Below are 24,026 nucleotides of genomic sequence, written 5' to 3' on the forward strand. Positions count from 1 at the left end.
GTCGAATTCATTTGTTGCCCACCATAACAATTTATATGTTTTGTCCCTCACGGAGGCACGCGTAGACCACTTCTATAGGATGCTACCTTCTATGCAACAAGTTCATTAATTTTGGTTTTGTATCAAAACCCGACAATATAATAATTATTGCCGGTAATTTAAAAAAACAACCTGTATAGGCAAATGGTGTATTGTCTACACTACAGGGTGACTCCCATAAGGGGCTTTAAATGCAGGGCTCGATTCTACTCACTTCACTGTGCTACTTTTATTACGGGACCAAACCCGAAATCGCGAATTTTCTTTTTTGGCTTTTTCATAGAATTTGGCTGATCAGATGTCGATGTTTTCTATGGAAGGTAGGTAGAATTGAGCCCTACATTTAAAGCCCCATGGTGGGAGACATACTACTGGTATACCTATAAAATTGTGTTCCTCTAATATTCAGGTTATTGACAGATGGCGTCATTAACGCAACCAGTCTCAACTCCATACAACGATTTTGACAGCACACGCAGTGCAGGTGTTATTTTAAACGTCAAACTTCTATGAAATTATGACGTATAGGTAAATAACACTTGCGTGTGCTATCAAAATCGTTGCGGACTTATCTTGGTCTAACTCTAGACCAGGGATGTTGCGAATATACGCATCCGCATCCGCAACCGCGGAACTTCCGCATTATTTTCAACATCCACATCTGCATCCGCATAAAATCGATGCGGATTTAATGGGGATGCGGATGTGGAACAAGTCGGTACAGGAACGTCTTAGCATCGGCGTAAATGCTAGACTGCTAGGTAATTCAGTCATTAGCCAAAAAAACCTATTAGAAATTAGCAGTCAAGCGTGAGTGGGACTTAATGTACGGAACCCTTGGAACGCGAGTCCGACTCGCACTTGGTCGGTTTTTTTGAAATAAAAATTAGTAAAATGTAATATTTGACGTTTTTTATGCACCTATCTTGACATCCGCATCCGCATCCGCGGATGTCAAAAAATCAGCATCCGCAACATCCCTGCTCTAGACCTCAGTTTCGGGTCAAGAGCGCCATCTATTCAACGGTGGGTGGAATACCACCCGTGACCTCTGTTCCAAATAACTCGACTTCCGTTCAATAGATGGCGCTGAATGTTGGAGAAACGCAATTTTGCGACATTATCAGTCTTCTTGTTTTATTCGTCCAAGATGCTACAAGGTAAAGCTTTGGTTTCCTCCGAAAGCGGTGCCGTCATATAGCGGCCGTCTCCATACAAATACGACGACATCCATATTTAGCCGTATTATTTAGTATGGAGACGGCCGCTATATGACGGCACCGCTGTCCTAGGAAAACCGATCTTAAGTAATAATTAGGAAAACTCGGTAAATGGGTGACCAAAGTAAGTTTATTTCACATTGCCTCAAACTTGGTGCCGCAGCACAAACACAGCAGTCTCTCACAATCGTTACAACTCTCAACGCTTCGGTAATTAATAAACACGCGAATAACTTTGTAAAGAACTTTGTTTACGTTTTCCAACGCGCTTCTTTACAGGAAGTCGCCGAAGTCTATTCTAATTCTTCGCGTATACATATTTCGTTCAATGAGTTAATTATAAAAGATTCATCCAGATCTAGTGAATATGAAATAAATGTTATGTGACAAATATGTGAACGAGGCTGATAGGATAGTTAGTTTTTTTAAGCATTAGAAAAAAAGGTAAACAATTTTGACGTGACTTTTTATTGAAAAACACGAAAAATAAGTCACGGAAGATATGTAACAATTATGAATCATATACGATTAATTACATTATATTGCTTTCATAAAATGGTTACTGATTTAAAAAGCGTTTTTCAATTAAAAGCCACGTCATGATCGCATTATGATTTATAATTCTAACATATTTGCTGTGACTTATTTTTCAATGGTGATTTTTGATAAAAAGACATGGCAAGTTCGCTTACCTTCTTTCTAATGCTAAAAAAATTAACTATAGTCTAAACCTTGCTTAACAATATTTAGTCAAGTGCCATCCAAAACTCACTAATTACTCCCCCAAGTTCAGAGCCATAGTGAACCGTACTAGAACCAAAACAAGGTTGATTTTTGTTTAATTTGTTTTTTGCAGTTAGTAAATTTTGGTTGTCATCTGACGATTTATTCGTTTTGACGTTTTCACAAGAAATCTAATGTTTCTATTTATTTAATTTCTACACTTCCTTATCAATGCACGCTAGCAGTTAGAAAATTAAGCCTTCGCCAGATCTGGACGCACCCTAAGACAGAGTTCATATCTAGACAAAAAGTATCATTTCCCTGAAACTACTGAAAAGTACCTCAAACAGATTTAAAATCGTTAATACAAAAACAATATAACTAATGATAAAGGTTGAAAATCACGCTGTTTACAGCGCCATTGACATTTTTAATTGTCCGCGAGTACAAATTCAAAACACAGAGTGCTTCAAGCGTATTGTATCTTCCGACAGACATACTGCCCTCCTAAGGTAAAAGGCCGTATTTTCAAAGAAAATTATATGAAAATACGGCCTTTTACCTTAGGAGGGCAGCATAGGGAAGGACTCACGGCTTAAGCAATCGACATAACCCCATTATTCATAAAAGCTTACAAGCCTCGATTAGTTAAATTATTTTTTATCCCTTTCTAACACAAGTCAAAATGACAGAATATGATAAAATGATCAGTAACTTATTGGGGCTTGTAGGGCGTTTATGAATAACGCCAAAAGTGTCTGGCACACAAGGCAATGCTAGTAAACCCGTAAATTTATAATACGCAACAAAGGCTTACAATTACATTTATTTACAAAATTTACACGAAAATAACGCATTAAACAATTTGTTACAGCTGAAGTCTATACACAAAGACAATTTTGCAACAGTTCTGCAGCTCGTTATACAAGGTACGGAACTTTATTAAACGGAGTGGCCGTTTCATGTATTTAAATAATAACTATGTGTTAATAATATTACCTCTTTATATTTTTTCGATCGCACAACAGTATTAATTCAGACAACCATAGATACTCATAGTTCAGCATTCGTTCATTTAAATAAGTTTAATTACTATGAATCTTGTTTAATTTAACGCTAAAGTACCAGCGACCGGAGCGGGCGTTGTAGGCCTGCGCGACATTTGTACTTTACTATTCTTTTTACACTTTACCTCCTTGAACATCTAACATGATTTTCAATTTTGAACAAGAAAGGAAAGCATGAAAAAAAACAAAAGAGCAGAGAGTTCTTAGGGAGGGCGGTTCTTAAAAAAAATGTTCTATTTCTTTTTTAACTATGAAGTAAGACATATAATAGTATGCAACGCTCATTCGTTTCTTGCATAGAAAATGTAGGTATGGTAGTATTTAATAGTTTTAAAAAACAGACTATAGGTAGACGTCATTTCATTTGCAGTGTTTGAGAAATCCACATATAATTACGGATGTTGTTTATCTAAAATGATATTTAGAATTAGATAGGATAAACTGACATTTGAAAGTGTTAAATAGATTGTTACGATAGGATATGGGGCATATGTTTTTACTATAAATTTTTCGTTTTTAGTAGCCGTGTTTCTTTAAATTAATATTTTACGTAAATATGCATTCATAAATATTTATTCAAATTGTAGTCATTTCATTCTATCTAATTCGGGGTTTTTTTGCTGGTATTCGGTCGAGGTCAGTTTTTCGTCGCCATTATAAAGAGTTCGTTTCTTTTGCGAGTTTTTTTTTTGTTAGGACGCTCGCTAAAACAATTCTGTACGGATATTTTAGTGCTCTTAGGGCATCTCGTTCCGTATATCTTCTAGTTTTTAATATCTCAACGTTTACGATTACAAAAACATTTTTTTCCCGGCTCGGCGTCGGAACTCTCTACTCTGGGAAAGCAAACATCTCGGGCCCGTCTCTCGAACGTACCAGGGGAGCATCACAGTTGCACAGGTATCCACTCGGCCGGGGGCGCCCCTAGTCGAAGTCAATGTCCATGTTGTACATGTTGTCGCGCGACGCGTCTGTGGCGGGGGAGTTGAGCGACGAGGTGGAGGTGGAGCCCCCCTGCGGGCCGGCCCACAGCCCGCCCGCCGTCACGGACGCGTCTGACGACGAGGACGAGTCCGCGGCCGCGTCCCACGCCGCGCCCGGCGCCCGGCGCCGCGCCAGCCGCCGCAGCCGCACCCGCGGCAAGTCGACCACTGAAGGAACAACGTATAGTTTGTAGCTTTCTAGTAGACCCCGAAGGCTTATCCTATTGTTCGGTAAAACCGCACGTGCTACTTACCTGCAAAAAAGGGTCCTAATTATTCTATTTGGCACCTGAGCGCGGGCTAGTCCGACGCTCAAAAAACCAGTGTAGGTGCGCTCTCCGATAACGCGCCTTTGTTACGCATCTCGATGACACATTTTAGACTGGTTCTGTAGCGTTCGACTCGCCGGCACTCAGTAACCGAAGTACCGATTTTTTATGCAAGTGGTTGTGGCACGTGGCACGAGCGGTTTTACTTAACAATAGACAATAGGATTAGCCTTCGGGCTCTATTAGAAAGCTACAAACTATACCTGTCGGTCGACGCCCGACCGTGCACGCCCGACGCTCCACCTGACCGCCATACACTTCCGAGTGTGTTGCGATCGGCGAAACGCCATACACTTCCATAGTTCGTCTTTTTTAGCATTAGAAAGAACTTGAAAGAAGGCAAGCGATTTTGACATGTCTTCCCCCTTCATGTCACCCCTCATTTCCCACGATATGACGTCACCCATAAGCGTTCTGACGCAAATTCGAGCCCTCGGGAGCTAACAGGTTAATTGAAAAACACTTTTTAAAAATCAATAACTATTACTTATGAAAGCAGAAGACTATAAAAGATCGTATTAGATTCATAATTGTTACATATTTACCGTAACTTATTTTTAAAATGTGTTTTTCAATTAAAAGACTCATCAAGACTGTTTACCTTATTTCTAATGCTAAAAAAAACGAACTATAGTGCATTGCGATCGGCGTCAGCATTGTTCGTGCACGCTCGGAGCGTACGTTTCGTGGGTAGGACGTGAGTAAACAAACGAGAATCAACCGGTAAACTCTCAAGTTCAATAAACAATAAAGATCAAAATAAAAAACCTGTAAAGTGTAATTCTATTGAACTTGCTAACTATGTAAACAAAAGTCACTAGTTAATTGACATTTAGATACAATTTTAATATGGCGGTGTTTACATAGCAAATTCCATAGAATGACACTTTATACACCAAATCACTCACTTTTCACACCGTAAGCGTTCGAGAAACAAGTTGAACCTTGATGGATTCGACAACCGGCGGGGTCTTGTATTAACAGACTTAGCGATCGCAGATCTACGAATCGCTCGATTATCATTCCAATCCCATGTGAAATGTGGAGAAAAAGAACTCGAATAATACCAGGGCAATACCTAGATTAGACACAATAATACTGACTTGTGGAGCTGGGCCGCGGCGGCGGCGCGGGCGGCTCCTGGTCGGCTTGGGGCTCGGCTTGGGGCTCCTCCGTGAGCAGCGAGCGCCGGCAGATAGGGCACGTGGCGTGCAGCTGCAGCCACGGCTCTATGCACGTCGAGTGGAATACGTGCTCGCACTGCAGCTTGGACACCATCTCGCCTGAAAACGACGAACAAAACAATAGGCTACATGACTAATTTTTTTTATGCTATCAATCGATCGGGTTTGTTTTTAGGATCAAATGTCTATATGGGACCCATTGCATTAAAGTAACACAAAAGTCAGAAATTGTAGTCAAAGTCCGACAGTCGCGCTTCACTCGCGAAACGCCCTATACAAAACGGCCAGAGGCCGTGACGTCACCGCCCACGTTGTAGTATGGACAAAACAAGAAAATTGCGTTTTTGTCGGTAAAATATTGCGTTTATGTATATAGTTGCTATACAATATTTTTTTTGGTGAAATGTAAGGAATCGAATGGTACCCTTACTTTTATCGTTTTTGGAAGTTAAAAAAAAACTTAAATTTTGAAATTTTCAGGTCCTGTATTTTTGTAATTTTTTAATATTTTATTTTAATATCCACATTATTGTGATAAATTGTTCGTTTGCTATCTATTTTACTAGATTTTGTTATAAAATTCAACATGTGTCAACATCCCTATTGGTTTAATGTCCGACACGCAAACGCTAATTAAGTTTAAGGAGCGCCATGGGTATTCGACCACCTAGACCTGTTTCACCACGATGACAATTCACTTTACAATGCTAGTTCAACAAATTAACACCTCACTGAATAGGTATAACAGTGATAATACTACCAGACACAAATAATACAAATATCTAACCAAGAGATTGAAAGTTCTGACGTTTCTAGGATACGTTGCGGTCTGTTACAAATTAACAGAACGTCTGCTAATGTTACAGCTTAATGTATATAAGTTTTTGGCAAAAATTTCGTTTTTGTTACACGCTTTTATCGCTGACTGTACTTTTCTTACGACAGACAACTAATACTCATCGAGACAATTCTAAAAACCCCTAACACAATTAGGTTGCGTTGTTTCATCACAGAGTTCCTATGGCCACCTCCTGTCTCCATCATCAGATCAGCTCGATGGTACCATAATATTGCATTGTCACCCGACTTACATGTGTATGCAAAATTACAGCTCAATCGGAAACCGGGAAGTGGATCAAATTTAACTTGCAAGATTCCATTACAATTTAGTTACATACAGGGGCCTATTTCTCAAACGGACAATATTAGACTAATTAATAAGTCTAATATTATTAGTGTGTTTACATAGTAACCTATACGATTTGACAGTTCGTGGACTAATAATATTAGTCTAATGTTCGAGAAATAGACCCCAGGTCAACCTAATAAAAGTGTGTTAAAAAGTACCAGGCACACATATGTGAGCAAGAGTCTCACCGAACTGGAAGTTCTCCCAGCACACTGAGCATGATGTGTTGGCGGCGGCCTGTTCTTCCGTGATGGCCTCACTGGGGATGGCGGCGATTTGTTCCCGAGGCAGCGGCGGCGGCCCCGCGTTCTCGAGCTGTCCTAGTAACTGTGTCACCACCGCGTCTAAACCTGACAAATGCCATTATTATACTATAGTAGGGAACAGCACAGGAGCCTCGTGTTCAGTCGCGCCATAGAGAAATAAAACCGGCCAAGTGCGAGTCGGACTCGCGCACGGAGGGTTCCGCACCATCAACAAAAATAAAGCAAAACAAGCAAAAAAACGGTCACCCATCCAAGTACTGACCCCGCCCGATGTTGCTTAACTTCGGTCAAAAATCACGTTTGTTGTATGGGAGCCCCACTTAAATCATTATTTTATTCTGTTTTTAGTATTTGTTGTTATAGCGGCAACAGAAATACATCATCTGTGAAAATTTCAACTGTCTAGCTATCACGGTTCGTGAGATACAGCCTGGTGACGGACGGACGGACGGACGGACAGCGGAGTCTTAGTAATAGGGTCCCGTTTTTACCCTTTGGGTACGGAACCCTAAAAATACATAGATTGCTCACTCCATATAGGTATCAGTTTTCGTTTGGGTGCTACATCTATTGTCAAGTAGCGGAGCTGATAGTTCCGCTACTTGATGCTAGATGTCGACTATGAAAATAATAGTCTTATTGGTACCAAAACTTATGTATGGAGTGAGCACTCTTGTCTTACTATATTTCTTTATGGTCGCGCAAAATATCAATATCAAGTTGAAGTTTGTAGCACAAGGTGACAGACCGACCAGAGCGCAAGTTGGTAAATTTGAACAGTAGGTAGAAAGTGACACATACTTTGGTGTAAAATGTCAATGTCACATTTAAGGGGACGGTATATGACGTTTTCGATTTAGACCTCACTTTGTGCAATCAATTTGTTCAATGAATGATTAATAACTGCATTAAATTATACGTAAATCTGTTCACGAAAAAGCCGTGTACCGGCTCTTCACGCCATATTTTTTTTTATTTCCTGTAATTATCTACAAATCGACACTAAAAGTGTCCAAAAATCAAAATATGGAGTTCCGTTTGAGCAAGACGCATTACAGTTTTGTCTTTGACAGTAATTGAGTTGTTGTGGGATTTTGAAGGCTAGATAACTAAACTACCAGATTATTATCTACTTATATTTTTACTCACAAATACAACACAGAAGTTCAATCCCAAATGTAAACTTTCGTATAATTTCCATACATTGACGACATCACTCAAAACTCTTCTTCGAGTCAGATGGCCGTTGGCCTTGCATCGAAGCAGACGTGTACGTCGTTATAGCTCGTTTTTGACATTAATAAAGACATTTCATCATATACGCATACGAAAATGTATACCAGTAGATAAATTGTATTTCATAAAATAGGGTAAATAAATATAATCACGTCGAGCTCCAGTCAAATTTTAAATGTGAGTTGTTGTTATTTACGGGTCGTAACGGTCGAAATCAGCAGTAAATTATCCTAAAACAATACGATTACAATCGAATTTAAGTAACTTGTTCCTTCAAAACCCGCTTAAAATGAAAAAAGTTTAAAGACTCGTTTTACTGATTGGGATTGATTTTCATTATGCTGGTATCAATTTTGCGTCATTATAAAAATGTATATGACTTCTGTACGTCAATGACTTTTGATGTCAACTAATTGTAATCTTGTATTTATGTTAGAGAATATTATATGTTCATTTAAATATTACTCATCTATTAATACGAAGCGTAATTCGTTTAATACCTAAAGACTTGCAGTGTCTACACCTACTTTGTTGACGTTCGTTCCGTCTATGTATGCGATTACGTAACGTGCTGTTCTGATAATCTTCAAGAATCAAGATAATTAATAACGGCAAGACCAGCATTTAGTACCAGCGAGTTTTGCGGATTTGGAGACCGAGATGAAGCTTACAGGCCAATATCGCTGCGGCCTGGCCTGCTTATTGTTATGTGTATAAATCGAATGTTATATTAATTTACTATAAAAAACAATGTTTTATTTCAATGACATTCTGTGCGTAGAGGTATGTATGTTTCGGTGATTATAAGAATTATGTCCACACAATAATCGTGCAAAGCAGAGACTGCATTATTTCTTTACGGTATAAGCGGTAAGGAAAAACTCATTGGTATCCTGGCTCGTACCAATAAGTTTTTCGGAACTTATGTACGAAATATCATTTGATATTTACCACTAGCTTTTCGGTGAAGGAGGAAACATCGTGAGGAAACCTGCATACTCGTAGTGCATACATTTGCGAAGAAATTCAAAGCTGTGTGTGAAGTCCCCAATCCGCATTGGACTAGCGTTGAGATTATTGTCTATACAGGGTGGTCCAAACCGTGACGTCCAAAAATCGTGGGCTATCATAATGTACCCCATATGTATGTTAGCCGATTTTTCGTACCTTTCAAGTTATGATTTTTTAAGCTTTTAACTTTTCCTATGTAGGTAATATTCTCCGACCGTCCTTAGTCTGGGACCGGTCTGAAAACCAGCGCCGGGCACCTAGGCCCGGCACACGCTGAGACTGGAACCCTTTGCCTAATACAAAGATCTTCTCACTTTTGTTTTGTATATGATAACAACTGTTTTATTTTATTATGTAAGTAATTCTAACTCTATTTTATGTTCATGTATGTGGCAATAAACAATTCTTATTCTTATTCTTATTCCTATGAAATTCCGGGGTTCCCATACAGAGTGGCTGAAAAATAACTGCATTCCGTTGCCAGGGAGGTGTTGGGATTATACTGAGCAACTTTTATTATGGGACCAACCCCGAAATCGCGAAAAAAAAATTGGCTTTTTATACATTTTGGCTAGTCCATTTTCTATGGAAGGGTAATTTTTTTTCGCGGTTTCGGGGTTGGCCCCATTGTAAAAGTTGCTCAGTATAATCCCAAAACCTCCCTGGCAACGGAAATGCAGTTATTTTTTAGCCACTCTGTATGGGAACCCCGGAATTTCATATGAAAAGTTAAAAGTAAAAAAAATCATAACTCGATAACTACGAAAAATCGGCTAACATACATGGGGTATATTCTGATAGCCCACGATGTGAGGAATCTAAAAAAAAATTTTTGGACGTCAAGGTTTGGACCACCCTGTATATAGGCTGAATTATTATTATTATTTATAGGCGGTACGGTACCGTTATTATTTATCAATACCGCTTCGTTTTGAAGGTACTATACCTGTTGAAATATAAAGTACGGTACCGGTATAAAATTGCAGCAGGTACAACAATTTTTTATAGGTGTACAGTCAGCTGCAGAGAAAAGGTACCACCCCTGCATACAATCTTCTATGCAGGGGTGACCTGCAGCTGACTGTACCTAAACCATCACTGACCGAGCGTAGGCGAAGGTGTCCGTTTCAGCTTGGGCAAAAATACTTTCGTTTGTTCGAATGTTCTCCTTTGCATATCACATTTCTCAAATATCTCGAGAAAATTTGTAAGCAGGTTCGGTAGTTGGATATAATTACTCGGTATCTTTTTTTTTATAAGTTCTAATAGGCAGAGATTGTCATAAAGGACTTAAGCGACAGTAGGGTCTGTGGTACTTAAGACCATTGTGATTATTCGTAGTGTCCGACCGAAGATTCGGTTTCGGTTTCGGTTTCGGCCGTAGTTTCGGTTTCAGTAAAAAACGGCCGAATCTATCGGCCTGGCCGAAACATACGAAATAGTACTTCGTATTATGAAATTAAACTATGTGACAAAGACCAAAAGTTGGGGAGCAAGTAGGACAACAATATTTATATATACAGAAATTTGTGTTTCGGTCGGACACTAATTATTAGGTACTTACTGATTACGCTGCGCCGCGTGGAACGTGAGGTGCGTTGGGGTAAGTACATACAAATCATTCAAGAAAAAAATCCCTTTTAAGATCACTGGTGTGTCTGCCCCTAATAGACTAATTCAATTGAAATTTGGTACACATTTTTCACATATGACAAAGAGTCGGTGATCCAAAGATGAACTAGTAACGTAAATAAATAAACTTTTAACTTTGCGGCCATTTTTTTTGTATCGTGTGATATATCAGATATTAAATTGTAAGATATTTACTAATAATAAGCATTGGTCACGTAAATTATTTTTAGTCTTTTTTTGCAAGTATGAATGATATAGAACATTATTTCAATTATTTTTAAAATTAAGCCTATCCAAAGGCGACTTGGAAGATGTGTCATGGGGATCTATATTCGTTGGGTGAAAAACAAGTTTTTTTGTCTAATTATCGTTTAAAACACAATCGATCGGCAATAACGCGGGCACATAAAACAAAAAACTTCTTTTTTCACTCATAAAACTCCTTAAACCTAATAAGAGCTAAACAAAAACAAGTGCGAGTCGGACTCGCATTCTAAGGGTTCCGTATATTAAGTCTGTCTCACGCTTGACTGCACATTTCTTATAGATTTTCCTGACATATATAGGTAAAGAACTACTTTGTGTATTTTTTTCAAAATTTTGTTGTTCCAGTTGTTTCGGAGAAAGTGGGCGGAGAATGATCATTTTTTGCCTATTTTCATGAATAACTGCTGAACTATTAATCCTAAAATTATAAAAAAAATATATCTTTGAGATTCTTACAATGAGCTCTTTTATTTGAAATGTAACACTATATAGTTTAAAAACATATTTTTTCATTTTTTCATTTACCCCCCCCCCCCCCCAAAAATGGCTACCGTATTACAAATTCTCTAAAATACATTTTATTTACGTTACACGTCCATCTTTGGGTCACAAATTTACATTTGTGTGCCAAATTTACATATGTGTGCCAAATTTCAACTGAATTGGTCCAGTAGTTTCGGAGAAAATAGACTGTGACAGACGGACGGACAGACAGACAGACGCACGAAGAATTATATGTATATGCACTTATCCCAACGCACCTCTCGTTCTACGCTGCGCGGGGTTCATTGCCGCTCCTACCGCCGTAAGTGTAAGTACAACTACATCATCAAGGCTACGATCGAAGATAATCAGTTCAGCACTGAAATAATAGCGGTGGAATGCCAGTATAATATTTAATTATTTATTTTAATTTTATAAATTTAATAGCAAAATAAATAGCGAATATACGATACTCGTACAAGTAAATCTGTAAAGATCTTAGGGGTACATCAGCCGACATATATTATTAAATTTTATTTTGTCGGCCTTAATTAAATTTCCACCCTGCCGAAACTTTATTTATTTAAATTTTTAATTGAATTGATTTTTCGCCTTATGAATAACCGTATAGAGTAGTAAATAACATTTTACATCTGACTTAATGACATCTGGGTTTATTCGGTTTAACTTTACAAAACGCGTATCTCGACAAAGCCATAATATGCAGAAAATAGTTAACAATCAAATGAATTAAATTAGAATTTAAATACGTCACGTGTGACATGAACAGACAAGGAGAGCAAGATTTAATGTATTGTTTCTCTTTCTTCTTTCAATGGAACGTTTTTACAGTTTCTGTTCCTCAAAAGAGGTCAGTGGTTAACACTAAACTCAAAACGCTATCTTAAAAAAACTTGATGGGTCAATGACCTGTCCCAGTAAAGTGAGGTAGTGTGCGTGAAGTGCGCTTCTGTGTGAAATGGGGTAAATTGACAGAATCTGAAATTTTACCCACCTCTACCGTCACCTTAAGCTGTTCATTTAGATCATTGTAAAGTCTTCGTCAATAGAACTTGCTAACTATGTAAACAAACAACGTAACTTTGTTTTATCACTGTTTCTCTTTGAATTTTCATACCACCTCATCAAACCCCATTGAAACCATACACATATACACTATTGAAACGGTCCGTTCCGTAAAATACATACATATATAACTGTATCTTGGATATTTAATTAAAAGTTTAAAATGGTTACATAAGTTAGGTTATTAGGTCCTGATGGAATGACGTTTTTGTTTCTTTTAAATTCTACAATTGTCTATGATGGGTAGTGTTGCGACTAAAGTTTGTGATATAAACCCGCTACACACTACCCAACACACGTTCTGTACCTACCGCCGCGGTTGTAAAATACATCAATACATCATTCTTAAGTACCAATTTGTCTTCTGATCGTGATTAAACAAATTAAAAATAAGTAACTACTTGTTTTGTCTTTTGGTATTTTATTATTCGATATGGGTTGACATTAGTAAAGTAATAAGTAAGAGTCTTGCCCATCACTAGTAAATTCATCATTCAGAGACAATTTCAATATGGCGGTTTGTTTACATAGTTAGCAAGTTCTATTGACGGAGACTTTAGCAGACACTTAACACAAGCAGTCCGTAACTGTGTGTACAATGGTAGTAATGTGTTCCTGTCGTGACGTCACCAGAGCTCCCGAGGATGCTCTGCGTTGACGGCGAGTCATCTATACCCAGAGATGTGACTTATTTGAAATACTTGTATTTAAAATGCAAATACAAAATGCAAAATACCTATTTTGTATTTTGTATTTAAATACCTTTTGAAGAAAACTATTTTGTATTTTATTTGAAATAGTTTTTGAGACCTATTTTCTATTTTCAAAATACAAAATACTTTATAGTAGGTAATGTTGGTAGGAGTTACAATCTCTTCTGATGTTACAACTTACAATCCTGGCAACTCTCTCATTCTTTTAACATGGAACTGTTGAATCTGTTTAGTAACGTCGCTCATCATTAAAAAAGTGGAATCTTAAGTGTTGCGAGGGTTTCAATTTACGAGAGGAGAACAAACTTTTCTGCCCTGATGAAACACAAACGAGACGTTTTCATCACACTAACGAGAGGCATTATACTAGCTGTAAAACATTACAAATCTAAATTAATGCTTTTAAAAATTGTTCGTTATAAACCATCATCCATCCATCCTTCCGGTTAATATGAGCAAACAACTAGAAATTTGCACTTTAGATAGAGGACTGATTGACACACTGTTTTCAAAGAATAAAGAGAGTCTTTTCAATTCGGATATTCTGAGTAATACCTACTTTTTAATACAGACTAGGTATTCACTATTCAGAGTACCTTTTATCGCAAAGTATTTGTATTTTTAAAAAGTATTTTGAAAATACCTATTTCGTATTTTGTATTTTAAATACAAATTCAAAAACTATTTTGTATTTTGCATTTGAAATAGTATATCAAGAAAGTATTTGTATTTTGTATTTAAATACTTTTTATAAAGTATTTTTCACATCTCTGTCTATACCTACAGGGTGATTTTGTTATGTCTGTCCTAGTAAGGTCAGAGTACTGAGGGGTGCGTTTTCGGGTTGGCTCCATGGGAAGGGTCATTCTCAAAAAATGTGTCTGCGGTCTAATTGCCGCGGCCCTTACAAAATGTTTGAATAGAGTCGTGGCAATTAGACGCATCATCATCAATCCTCCTTGCCGTATCCGGCAATAGCCACTCCATCAGCAACTCTTATCAGGATTATGAAATGCCCTAATGTGGCTCGCAGACATATTCTCAGACAATGACAGGTAACAGTTGTTCAGTACGAGCTACATATCACCATTATCACCCCTTAAGGGCCACTTGCACCATCCCACTAACCCGGGGTTAAGCGGTTAAACCATTGACTCGGTGTCAAATTGTACTGGTAACCATGGTTTAACCGGTTAACCCCGGGTTAGTGGAATGGTGCAAGTGGCGCTAAGAGTATGGTCAAACAACTAAACCACTGTATCCTCCTAAGGCCCAACGAAAAATTGAGTATGTAGTCAGTACGGCCCGTAGTCCTACCAGTAGTACTATTGTTTTATACTCATTCAGACCCAAGTACTTAAAAGACTTTTTAATGTTATTGTACTTATACAGCACCTTGTACAGCACTTTGATTTTTTTTTCCGAACTTGTTAAAGGGCTCACAGACAAAACAAAACAGTCCTTTAGAAGTTCGTACACGCCAATTTCGATAAGCGCAAAATTTGAAATGGGTTTTAATGGGGTAGGACCGTTGTACGCTATGACTACACAATTGTTGTAGGAGCTGGGTCTGAATAAGGAAGTTAATAAGTACTATGGGTAGGACCTTGGGCCTTAAAGTGTCATTCAATAGAACTTGCTACCTATGTAAACAAACCGCCATAGTAAAATTGACACTGAATGTCAATTTACTAGTAACTTTTGTTTACATAGTTAGCAAGTTCTATTGAATGACACTTTAGGAGGGTATAGCCAGTAGCCAGGTTGACTCACCCTCCCCGCCGAACACGTAATCGCCGGGCGCTCCGACGAGCACGAAGGGCGCGCCTGCGGTGACGGCAGCGCCGCCCAGCGGGCCGCTGCCGCTGATGGAATACACCAGCTGCTCCAGTAGGGTCTCCGGCCGCCCGCCGCCGCTGTAAACACATCCTCATCAGAACAGGGGCCCATTTATCAAAAGCTTGTAACTTGTTAAAAAAGTGTACTCCTTTGAGTCTTAGAACAAGGGATGTCGGACCCTCGGTACGCATCCTGCAACTGAACATAGAAGGAATACGGCGCTGCCCTCTTCACTCCTATCCTGGCCCAGCTGAGGATCTGGATGCCCTGACACCCGACGTAGTTGCCTGGCTTAGCAACCTCAAAGCTGTACTCTGATTGCCTAATCATTTTATTTTATTTTTATTTTATTTTAAGGTTCACCAACAGTTATTACATTGAGGCTTAAGTACATCAATACAAACTTAAATAACATGCTGAATGTATAACTAATTACTGGTAAACACCACATGCAAAAATTAAAAAAGCAAATTCAACAACAAAGCCGACACATTTGAACACCTTATTACTATAGAATAAGGAGCAAAGCGCAACCACGATGTAGACTGGTTAAGTAGGTATTAACTAAATATGGAATTAAAACTAAATATACTAACTACTAATGAATAAATTTCTAATTTTTGTCAGAGAGTCAAAGTGAACATCAAACCTGTTACTACTGTTAAACTAAAACACCAATCATCATCAAATAAAGGATTTAATACTATAAAACAGACATAACTCGGGAAACTCTACTACGACGCCGCCATTGCGGCGATGCTCATCCGTCAGTCCTCGCCGCGGTATAGTGATGTGACCTTTTCCAATACCGATTGTTGGGCTGCACTCGCGAAAGCTCATTATCGGTTATCACTATATCTATTGAGTAAATTGCTCAAGCGTGGTACTGGGGAGTTTGACCCTAACACAGTTCGGCGCTGAGGGCGAGACATTGGTTTGATAGCAAAACGCGGTATTCTTCTAGGTACAGAGAAACGAAAGCTACTCAAGAGTTGTGGACAATCTATACTGTTTCTTATAAGCTTAGTGAGAAATTTTAAATCTAGTAAATCTCTACGGTTCTCAAGAGATAACATTTTAAAATGTTTTAACCTATCCTTATAAGAGAAAGATCTTTTCGCAAGACCTACCGATCGAGCAAGGTGCCACATAAATCTTTTTTGCAATCTTTCAATCCGAAGACAATGAGTTGCATAATGTGGTCGCCAGACGATACTACCATACTCTAGGTGACTACATACTAGACTATAATAGAGAAGTTTTTTGGTTTGTATCCTACGAAATACCTTTCCATTTCTTATGACGAATCCTAACATACATGAAGCTTTTTTTACTATTGCATCGATGTGAGGAACGAATGTAAGTTTTGTATCAAAGATAATTCCTAGGTCACGTATGGTTTGCACCTTAGGAAGACATTCACCAGCGATATGATATGACGAAGAAACTATATTGATCTTACGAGTAAAACTAATAGAGGAGCATTTTTTGGCATTAAGAGACATACCATTTTCTGAACACCATTTACTAAGCCTTTCAATGTCATCCTGGAGAAGGGCGACATCGGAAGGAATCATGCATGCCATACGATTAAATAAATGTAACTTGTGATACAAGCGGACGTCACTTTTTGACAGCTTTAATTGTTAGAAAGGGACTTCCACTTGTATCACAAGTTGCAAGGTTTTGAGAAACCCCCCTGGGCTCGAAAAGGTGCGTCCATAATGGGGTTGACCGGTTGAAGTATTTTACAAATGGCGCTAGCGTAGGTTTTACCTGTCAATCTCTTTTTGTCAAATTCTTGTTTATTTGCAACTTTGTGGCCTGGACCTGGATGAGACAGACGGACCCTTTAAGACAAATCTCATAGGACAAACAGGTAAAACCTATGCTGGCGCCATCTATGCAAACCTTTGACTTTGCCAACCTTATAGGCGAAAACGCTACGAATGCAATGCAACTGTTCGCGTAAAAAAGATTTACAGGGCGCATGCAGTACCGTAATGCGCATTCACCAGATCTGGACGCACCTAAAGAACATTTACACATTGAATAATTTTACGGTTTAGACTCACTTGTTTTTAGTCACTCGCGCGACATAAAAAATGTCCGTGAAATTATTCAATGTTAGTATGTCTCACAACAGTTTAAATTCGAGAGAGAATTAAACATTTACACACTTCGGAGAGCAAGAAATCAAAACGGCCAGTGTAGAAGACGTGCCTTGGCCGCATTGCCTCGGCCGAGGCACGTCTACACTGGCCGTTTTGGGCGCAAGGAAATTGCCTTGCGCGTATGCTCGCTCTGTGTGGACCCGGCTAATGAAATTCTGTTTAATGTAAGGTGTTATGTAACGCTTACCGGTGTCGCCCTCCTGACATAAGAAACGCCAAGTCACTCAGCATCGGGTGGCTGGCGCTCTGCAAGTACATACGATAGTATTAGTAACATATACACACGTATATTCACTTGTTTAACTCTAATGCGCTCAAAACGTGGCCTTATAGTAAAAAGAACAACCACATTGAGCTTGAGTACCTATCTACACATTAAAAATCTCGAGAAGGAAGGACTTGAAAAACGTGCAAAGACGTACAGGCTACAATACAATCGTTTAGGTACGTCCCAAAAATAAGTTAGGTGGCAATAACATCTATGCGACTCAAACTCAAAACACAGGCAGTATATTAGCAAAAATCTATGAAGTGTATAAGATAAATAAAGCCTCAGAAAATCATGAGAACCAATATCAGTGAAAGAACATGGATCAAAGTCATAATATGGCGTTCTAAAAGTTTTAATCCTGTGTCGAAAGATGGCAGTAAATTTACTGTGACTGCAAAATTTCTCATTTCTCTTTGGTATTAGTAGCAGTGTATCTGGAATTCTGGACTGAAAAGAGTTGGCAGTTATTAAAAAGTTGCCCAAATACGGTTCTTTTTTCTGGAATTTGGTGTTACCTAATGTTATTTTCATGTAGGTAAGTGACGTAGGTATGAGATATATTCATCAACAGATATACTCCATGAAGATCTTTAGTCGTGCATTATTGTATCGGCAACACAATTCAAATAGATACATTGTATTGAGGCATCCATACAACAAACGTATCAGTTAATCAGTGACGTAGTCCTGATGCGAAATGATAAGCAAAAGACAAGGTCGCGACAATAATGTTTACGCAGTAGGTATGTGGTGTGTCTAATACTATTTTAGTCTGTCTTCTGTCGCTATTGTTGCTTTTACAGTCGCCATCAGATATATCGGAGCGGCCAAGGTGCTGACAAATATCTGAACACGACACTAGTGTCAAGGAGTTACAGTACTTGTTCAGATATTTCTGAGCACCTCGGCCGCTCCTATAAATCTGATGGTGACTGTACTAGTTGTATTAAACACGCTTATCTGACCATAGGTGGACTTACGTGGTGCAAACTGAAAGTTTTTAGAATAGAGAAAACTTTATATAGTAATTAGGCCGTCACTATATGGGTTAATCAACTTTTTGTTGTCACACGTTGCTATGGTTACGGTCTCCTGAGTCACTCTTAAAATTCTAGGTTTTACGTATTTAAATGAACCAAACTTGAATTTTATGGTAGTTATAAGACCTTTCCATAATGGGACATCTACTGAGCATGTTAGTAGAACATGGTACAGCAGTTCTTCTAACAATCTATGCTACTATTGTCTCCTCGCAGATGGGACAGAATAACAACAAGAAATAGTTGATTGACCCGTTTATATTAAGAATATTAAGATATATAGAGGGGGTAATTGCACAAAAGATCCCTATGGGTCGAAATGTATCCGTAAGGGCCCCCGAAAATAATAAGATAAGATAAGATATATCCATTAGGATATAATCACCCTGAAACGCACACGCTTTTAGGTCTTCAGAAGTTCAGAGGTCTTGTATTTAATTCATGATATGATTGACCGCGTGCCAGGCGCAAATTTCGTCAGTCATCGCATCTCAGGCGATAGGTAACTCGTAAAGCGGTTAAGGGCGATGTGTAATGTAATGAACCCTTGTGAACGTCAGCTGCCGCACTGTTGCTTGAGGAACGGCAGCCACCCAAACACGTACATTTTTCATAGACTTTATATGACGGTAACGGAATGGAAAAAACGAAAAATGTATGGAAATTTTGGGACACTTTTTTCTCCTATTTGAATACTGAATAGAAATCAAGTCGTGTTCCATTGTAGTGAAGACTTACTTACGAGCCGATTTTGGTGAATGAAGTGTCGATTGATTTTATAACTCAAACTGTCTAATCATACATTGTGTAGTGGTAGAGAACTAATAGACAACACAAGACGCTATGTGAAAGGTAATGAATACGTGAGAACTTATACCAAGCCCTCTAGATTCTAGACTAGAACAATGAAAATCAATAACAGGAGTTTACCCTATTACGAGTAATTCCCGTTCGATAAGTCCCATTAACTACATAGTTACGAACGTCGTACGACCTACCCTTCATTACATAGTATGGAGTAGGTTCACAGCCGACTAAGTTATTAAGGAATAGTGGGTAATGGGTGTAACCCACACACCGAACCGCTAATGTTTTTTTACTATGTACTCAACTAAGTTTTAAGATCATATCATATTATTAACAACGAGGAATTTCTCATTGACAAATTTTATTGCAAAGAGATAAGATCCATTTTCGACCAACTTGGTCCATATTAGCATGAGTCAATCAGTCAAGTTATTCGCGTAACGGAGCGGTCGCTGTCCTCTCAAGGTCACGTGTCCGTGACCAATATGTGGGCCCCATGTGTCAAACTACAATGCTCAAACATTCGGAATGTCGTTCCGGACTTTACGAAATCTAATTTTGAATGCATCTATACTACAAAATGAGGGACATTTTAAAACGACCAAAACAAATATGTTGTCTGTATGCCTTGAAATTAAATAAATTGTTTATGAGTTTGTCAGTAATAAGTCAAAATTAAAATAAGTTTATAAACTGTAAATAAAATATACCTACATATATTATAAGGTAGAACTGACAGACTTTTTAACTTTCCTTGCTTACTTTTGTTTAGTTGGAGAGTTTAAATTTATTCATAATTCAATTACAATATTTCGATGCCCTAGTTCACACTCATACTAATTACAATGAAAATTTTGAACAAATTGAACTTTAGATAAATACAATTTTGAAATTTAAAAAAAACCTGACAACTTAAATATAGTATGAACTTGACAGACAAGAATTTGGTTAAAAAAATGCTCTCAAGTTGGTTCATCTGTTTGCGAGCTATGATGCCACAGACCAGAGATGGGCAAAATGTAATCGACTAACGATTAACGATTAAGACTAAAAGAATTAATTGCGACTGACGATTGAAAACGACGACTGATCAATCGTAGTTGTATAGAGTGCAACTAATTTAGTTGCAACTAAATTAGTTGCCGATTGATTACGGACAACTAATTTTTGTAATCGACTAATTAGTTAGACTATTTTTTCCGCGACTAATGTTAGAAGCAAATTAAATGGAAAACTTCGGTATGGCTATGTTGACAGCCAGCAGATTAGGAGATCTTAACGCATGTATAAAAATGAAATAGCACATGTGTTACTTGCGATATTTTGACCATTTTTATGGAGTGTAAAATTTCTCTTATCTAAGGGTAAATAAAATTTCCGAAATAAGCACCTAGAATCTAAAATGATTCATGACAACATGTTCAATATATAATATAATATGACCTAGAGACCTCAAACCATCTATGAGTATGAATTTATGAAGTATGAGTCTTACATCGAGTAGCCTGATCGATCAATTTGCTACCGCTTCAATATATTGGCAATAGCCCTAATAAATAAAATATGTATGTTGATTGATATATTTGAATGTAGAATGACGCAAGGAAAATGTACAATAGTTCACGCTGAGAGTTCTTTACAAAGAGGTTGAAATATTTTTAATGACCACACGTTGAAAACAAATTAGACCGCATAGATAATAAACAACATGCAGATGTCTCATGCAATAAATAGAACGTGGTTTTTTTAGAAAATGCGTCGGCACTTGCTTTAAAATGCAATAAACAACTTCCAGGTAAGTAGGATTATCCCATTGTTTTGTCGCCGCGTGACACTAAAAAGAGTTTTATTATTGATAGCGACAGCATAATAATGATAATTTTTTTGTCTAAGATTTACTCAGTATCGTGTACAACTTAAGTATTACCAATCTACATTATTGTTTGCGACTTGTAAACATTGCAGTTTTTCGCTATTTATCGTTACCTGTATCCATAATATAACGATATATACTACACATATATCGTTATATTATTGCCCATAATATTACATTGTCATTCAAGCATTTCAAATTAAACGTGTATACATAATTTTAGCTCAATCGGTTGAAGGTATCTGCTTCGAAAAAAGCTGCATGATTCTACCCAAACCAACACAGGTACAACATACGAGTACCTCCAATGTACATACATACCAACTTTTAGTTACATATTGCAAGTTAAATAAAAAATGCAAAAACCAGCGATGACATAGTTTTAATATAGATTTAACCGTGAAATTTAGTCGATTGAAACTAAAACTAATTTAGTTGTTAGTTGTACATTCTCACAACTAATTTTATCGCAACTAAATTAATCGCGATTAAAAAATGATGATTGATATTTTTAATAGATTGATTAGTTAACTAAAAAATTAATCGATTAATGCCCATCTCTGCCACAGACATACCTTAAAAATTGTATACAGTCGACATCAAAGATATGTTTACACTTTTGCACCTCACTCCTTGGTAATAAGGCGAATAATGTAAACATACCTTTGATGTTGACTCAAATCCAGTTTCTTCAGAAATGGCAATAATATTCAATTAGGCAAAGAAAATGCAAACATGCATATGTATGATAGATAAGGAACTGTGGTTAGGTATGTATTTATTTTCTGTTACTTACTGATAACAGAAAGCATGGACCTGTTATTATGTGATATATTGTGGGTAGATTGGCAAGTGTAGGTATGTTTATATTTTCATAATAATAATGAATGTCATGTTCTTTTAATATTAACATATTTCTAGAAAATTCTTGGTATTCCTGTGTCAATTAACACTTTCAGTGCCAAGAGCCCGCTAGACGGGTTCATTTTATACTGAAAATGGGAAGCTTGGCACTGATAGTGTTAATTTCCTGTTTGAGAGCATAGAATTTTAAAGGCCACATATGAGTAGAAATCTTAATTAAATTATGATAATAGGAATAATAACCATATACTGTTTGAGAATAGGATTATCTATTTGTGTTTACTGTATTGCATGGTAGTTATATCTATATTTAGATTCCTATCTCAGAACTCTGTGTAATCAGGAGCCACCCTAGGGTGGTGCAACATGTGGAACTGTGGACTTTGGCAGTTCTGAAAGAATTGGGCGCCAACCAGCCGAAAGGACTTACTTGACAAAATCAGTACCTGCACCACCTAAAGAAATTGCTAGGGCCACCACTGTGTGTACTAGTTATGTTTGTTTAATCTTAATTGCTAAGTTTACCTTGTAGACTTTGAGAAAGTCCTGCAAGGAAAATAATCAGTAAGATTTGGTCATACTTGATGTGTATCGTCTGAATCATCTAAATTGCTCATGTCTGCATCACTGAAGTCATCTCCGGAGAGTGCCGAGCCCTCTGCCTCACTCTCAAGCTGTTCAATGAACCCACTCGCACAATATGGACATCTGTAATCCTGAAAAGCAACATAATTTTGTTAAAATAACATTAAAAAAAAAGGAAACTAGCAGTTACAATAAACAATTCACATTATTTTCATTTTATTTCCATTCCTTCCAATATAATCCTAATATGATATGACGGTTTTAATGTTGCAGTTCTAACTAGAAAAAGATGTTCTGAACTTCTTTCTATCTATATCCATAAATAGTTTTTATTGAGTATTGACATTCCAACATGATGAATTTTTCCAACAATTATGATATCGATTGTGATAACTCTGTTCCGGCATTTAAAGAGACCAGTGGCTTAGTTGTTTCAGCAGGTGCAGGGACCTGCCTGCGAGGATTTGCAGACGTTACTCGCACAACCATGTTGACTTTACCGACAAAATAACAATCGGATATGCGTTCAATGACCTTGGCCGGTACTGCTACAAGCCCCGGACGAGGCGATATGGATGTAGAACAGAATACAATGGTAATAATAACTTTACTATTGATTTTACCTGCAAAACATCCTCAAATTCTATGTTACACCTGTGGCAAAAGAAGCGAGCGGGAGGTCTCCGCTCCACCACAGCGTCAGCCATTCCCTGGTTTTGTTCACAGCTTTACAACCAGATAATAAACGATTTTATTGTATATCCTAGGACTGTACTTTCAAATAATGAACAAAAATTTATCAATCGCCATTTTTCTGAGACATGCACAGTCCAACTTTTTTTGAATTGATGAAAAGTGATGGACTATAGAGGTTGGCTGATTATAGTCATGAACACTACGTAAAAAAAAAGTCACTCGATGTTCTATAATGGCGCTACTGATACATACGTAATTTGTATAAGAGTAAAAGAGAAGGATGATACATGTTGAAAAATATGCACTACTTTTTTATTTGCTTACATAATGGCTACATTGCTAGTCTATGGTGATATTATTAAGAAAAATGTGATGATAAATAAATTATATTTTGTCATATATTTATACATTAGATTTCTCTCCTTGGGACGGTTCACTTAAAATAAATT

The 24,026-nt window shown here is 37.6% G+C and overlaps 1 protein-coding gene across 1 annotated transcript; it reads right to left on the reverse strand.

Moving 5' to 3' along the window:
- Positions 1-3,959: 3,959 nt before the first annotated feature.
- LOC134656333 (E3 ubiquitin-protein ligase RNF115-like) lies at positions 3,960-23,934 on the reverse strand. Its single transcript, XM_063511848.1, has 7 exons — positions 23,505-23,934; positions 22,878-23,012; positions 17,629-17,687; positions 15,202-15,344; positions 6,923-7,084; positions 5,465-5,644; positions 3,960-4,200 (listed from the first exon to the last, which is right to left on the reverse strand). The coding sequence occupies exons 1-7, from the start codon at positions 23,586-23,588 to the stop codon at positions 3,974-3,976; spliced, it is 990 nt and encodes a 329-aa protein (XP_063367918.1). The 5' UTR covers positions 23,589-23,934; the 3' UTR covers positions 3,960-3,973.
- Positions 23,935-24,026: the final 92 nt, after the last annotated feature.

The sequence above is a fragment of the Cydia amplana genome, chromosome 18 (assembly GCF_948474715.1).
Source record: "Cydia amplana chromosome 18, ilCydAmpl1.1, whole genome shotgun sequence".
NCBI lineage: Eukaryota > Metazoa > Arthropoda > Insecta > Lepidoptera > Tortricidae > Cydia > Cydia amplana.

What these genes read in the sequence shown, in the direction of transcription:
- LOC134656333 (XM_063511848.1), bottom strand. Translation starts at nt 23,588, where the DNA reads ATGGCTGACGCTGTGGTGGAGCGGAGACCTCCCGCTCGCTTCTTTTGC. An exon ending in ATTCAGACGATACACATCAA is followed by an intron (nt 17,688 to 22,877) that starts GTATGACCAAAT and finishes ATGTACTTGCAG; the next exon opens with AGCGCCAGCCACCCGATGCT. An exon ending in TTACGTGTTCGGCGGGGAGG is followed by an intron (nt 7,085 to 15,201) that starts GTGAGTCAACCT and finishes GGCATTTGTCAG; the next exon opens with GTTTAGACGCGGTGGTGACA.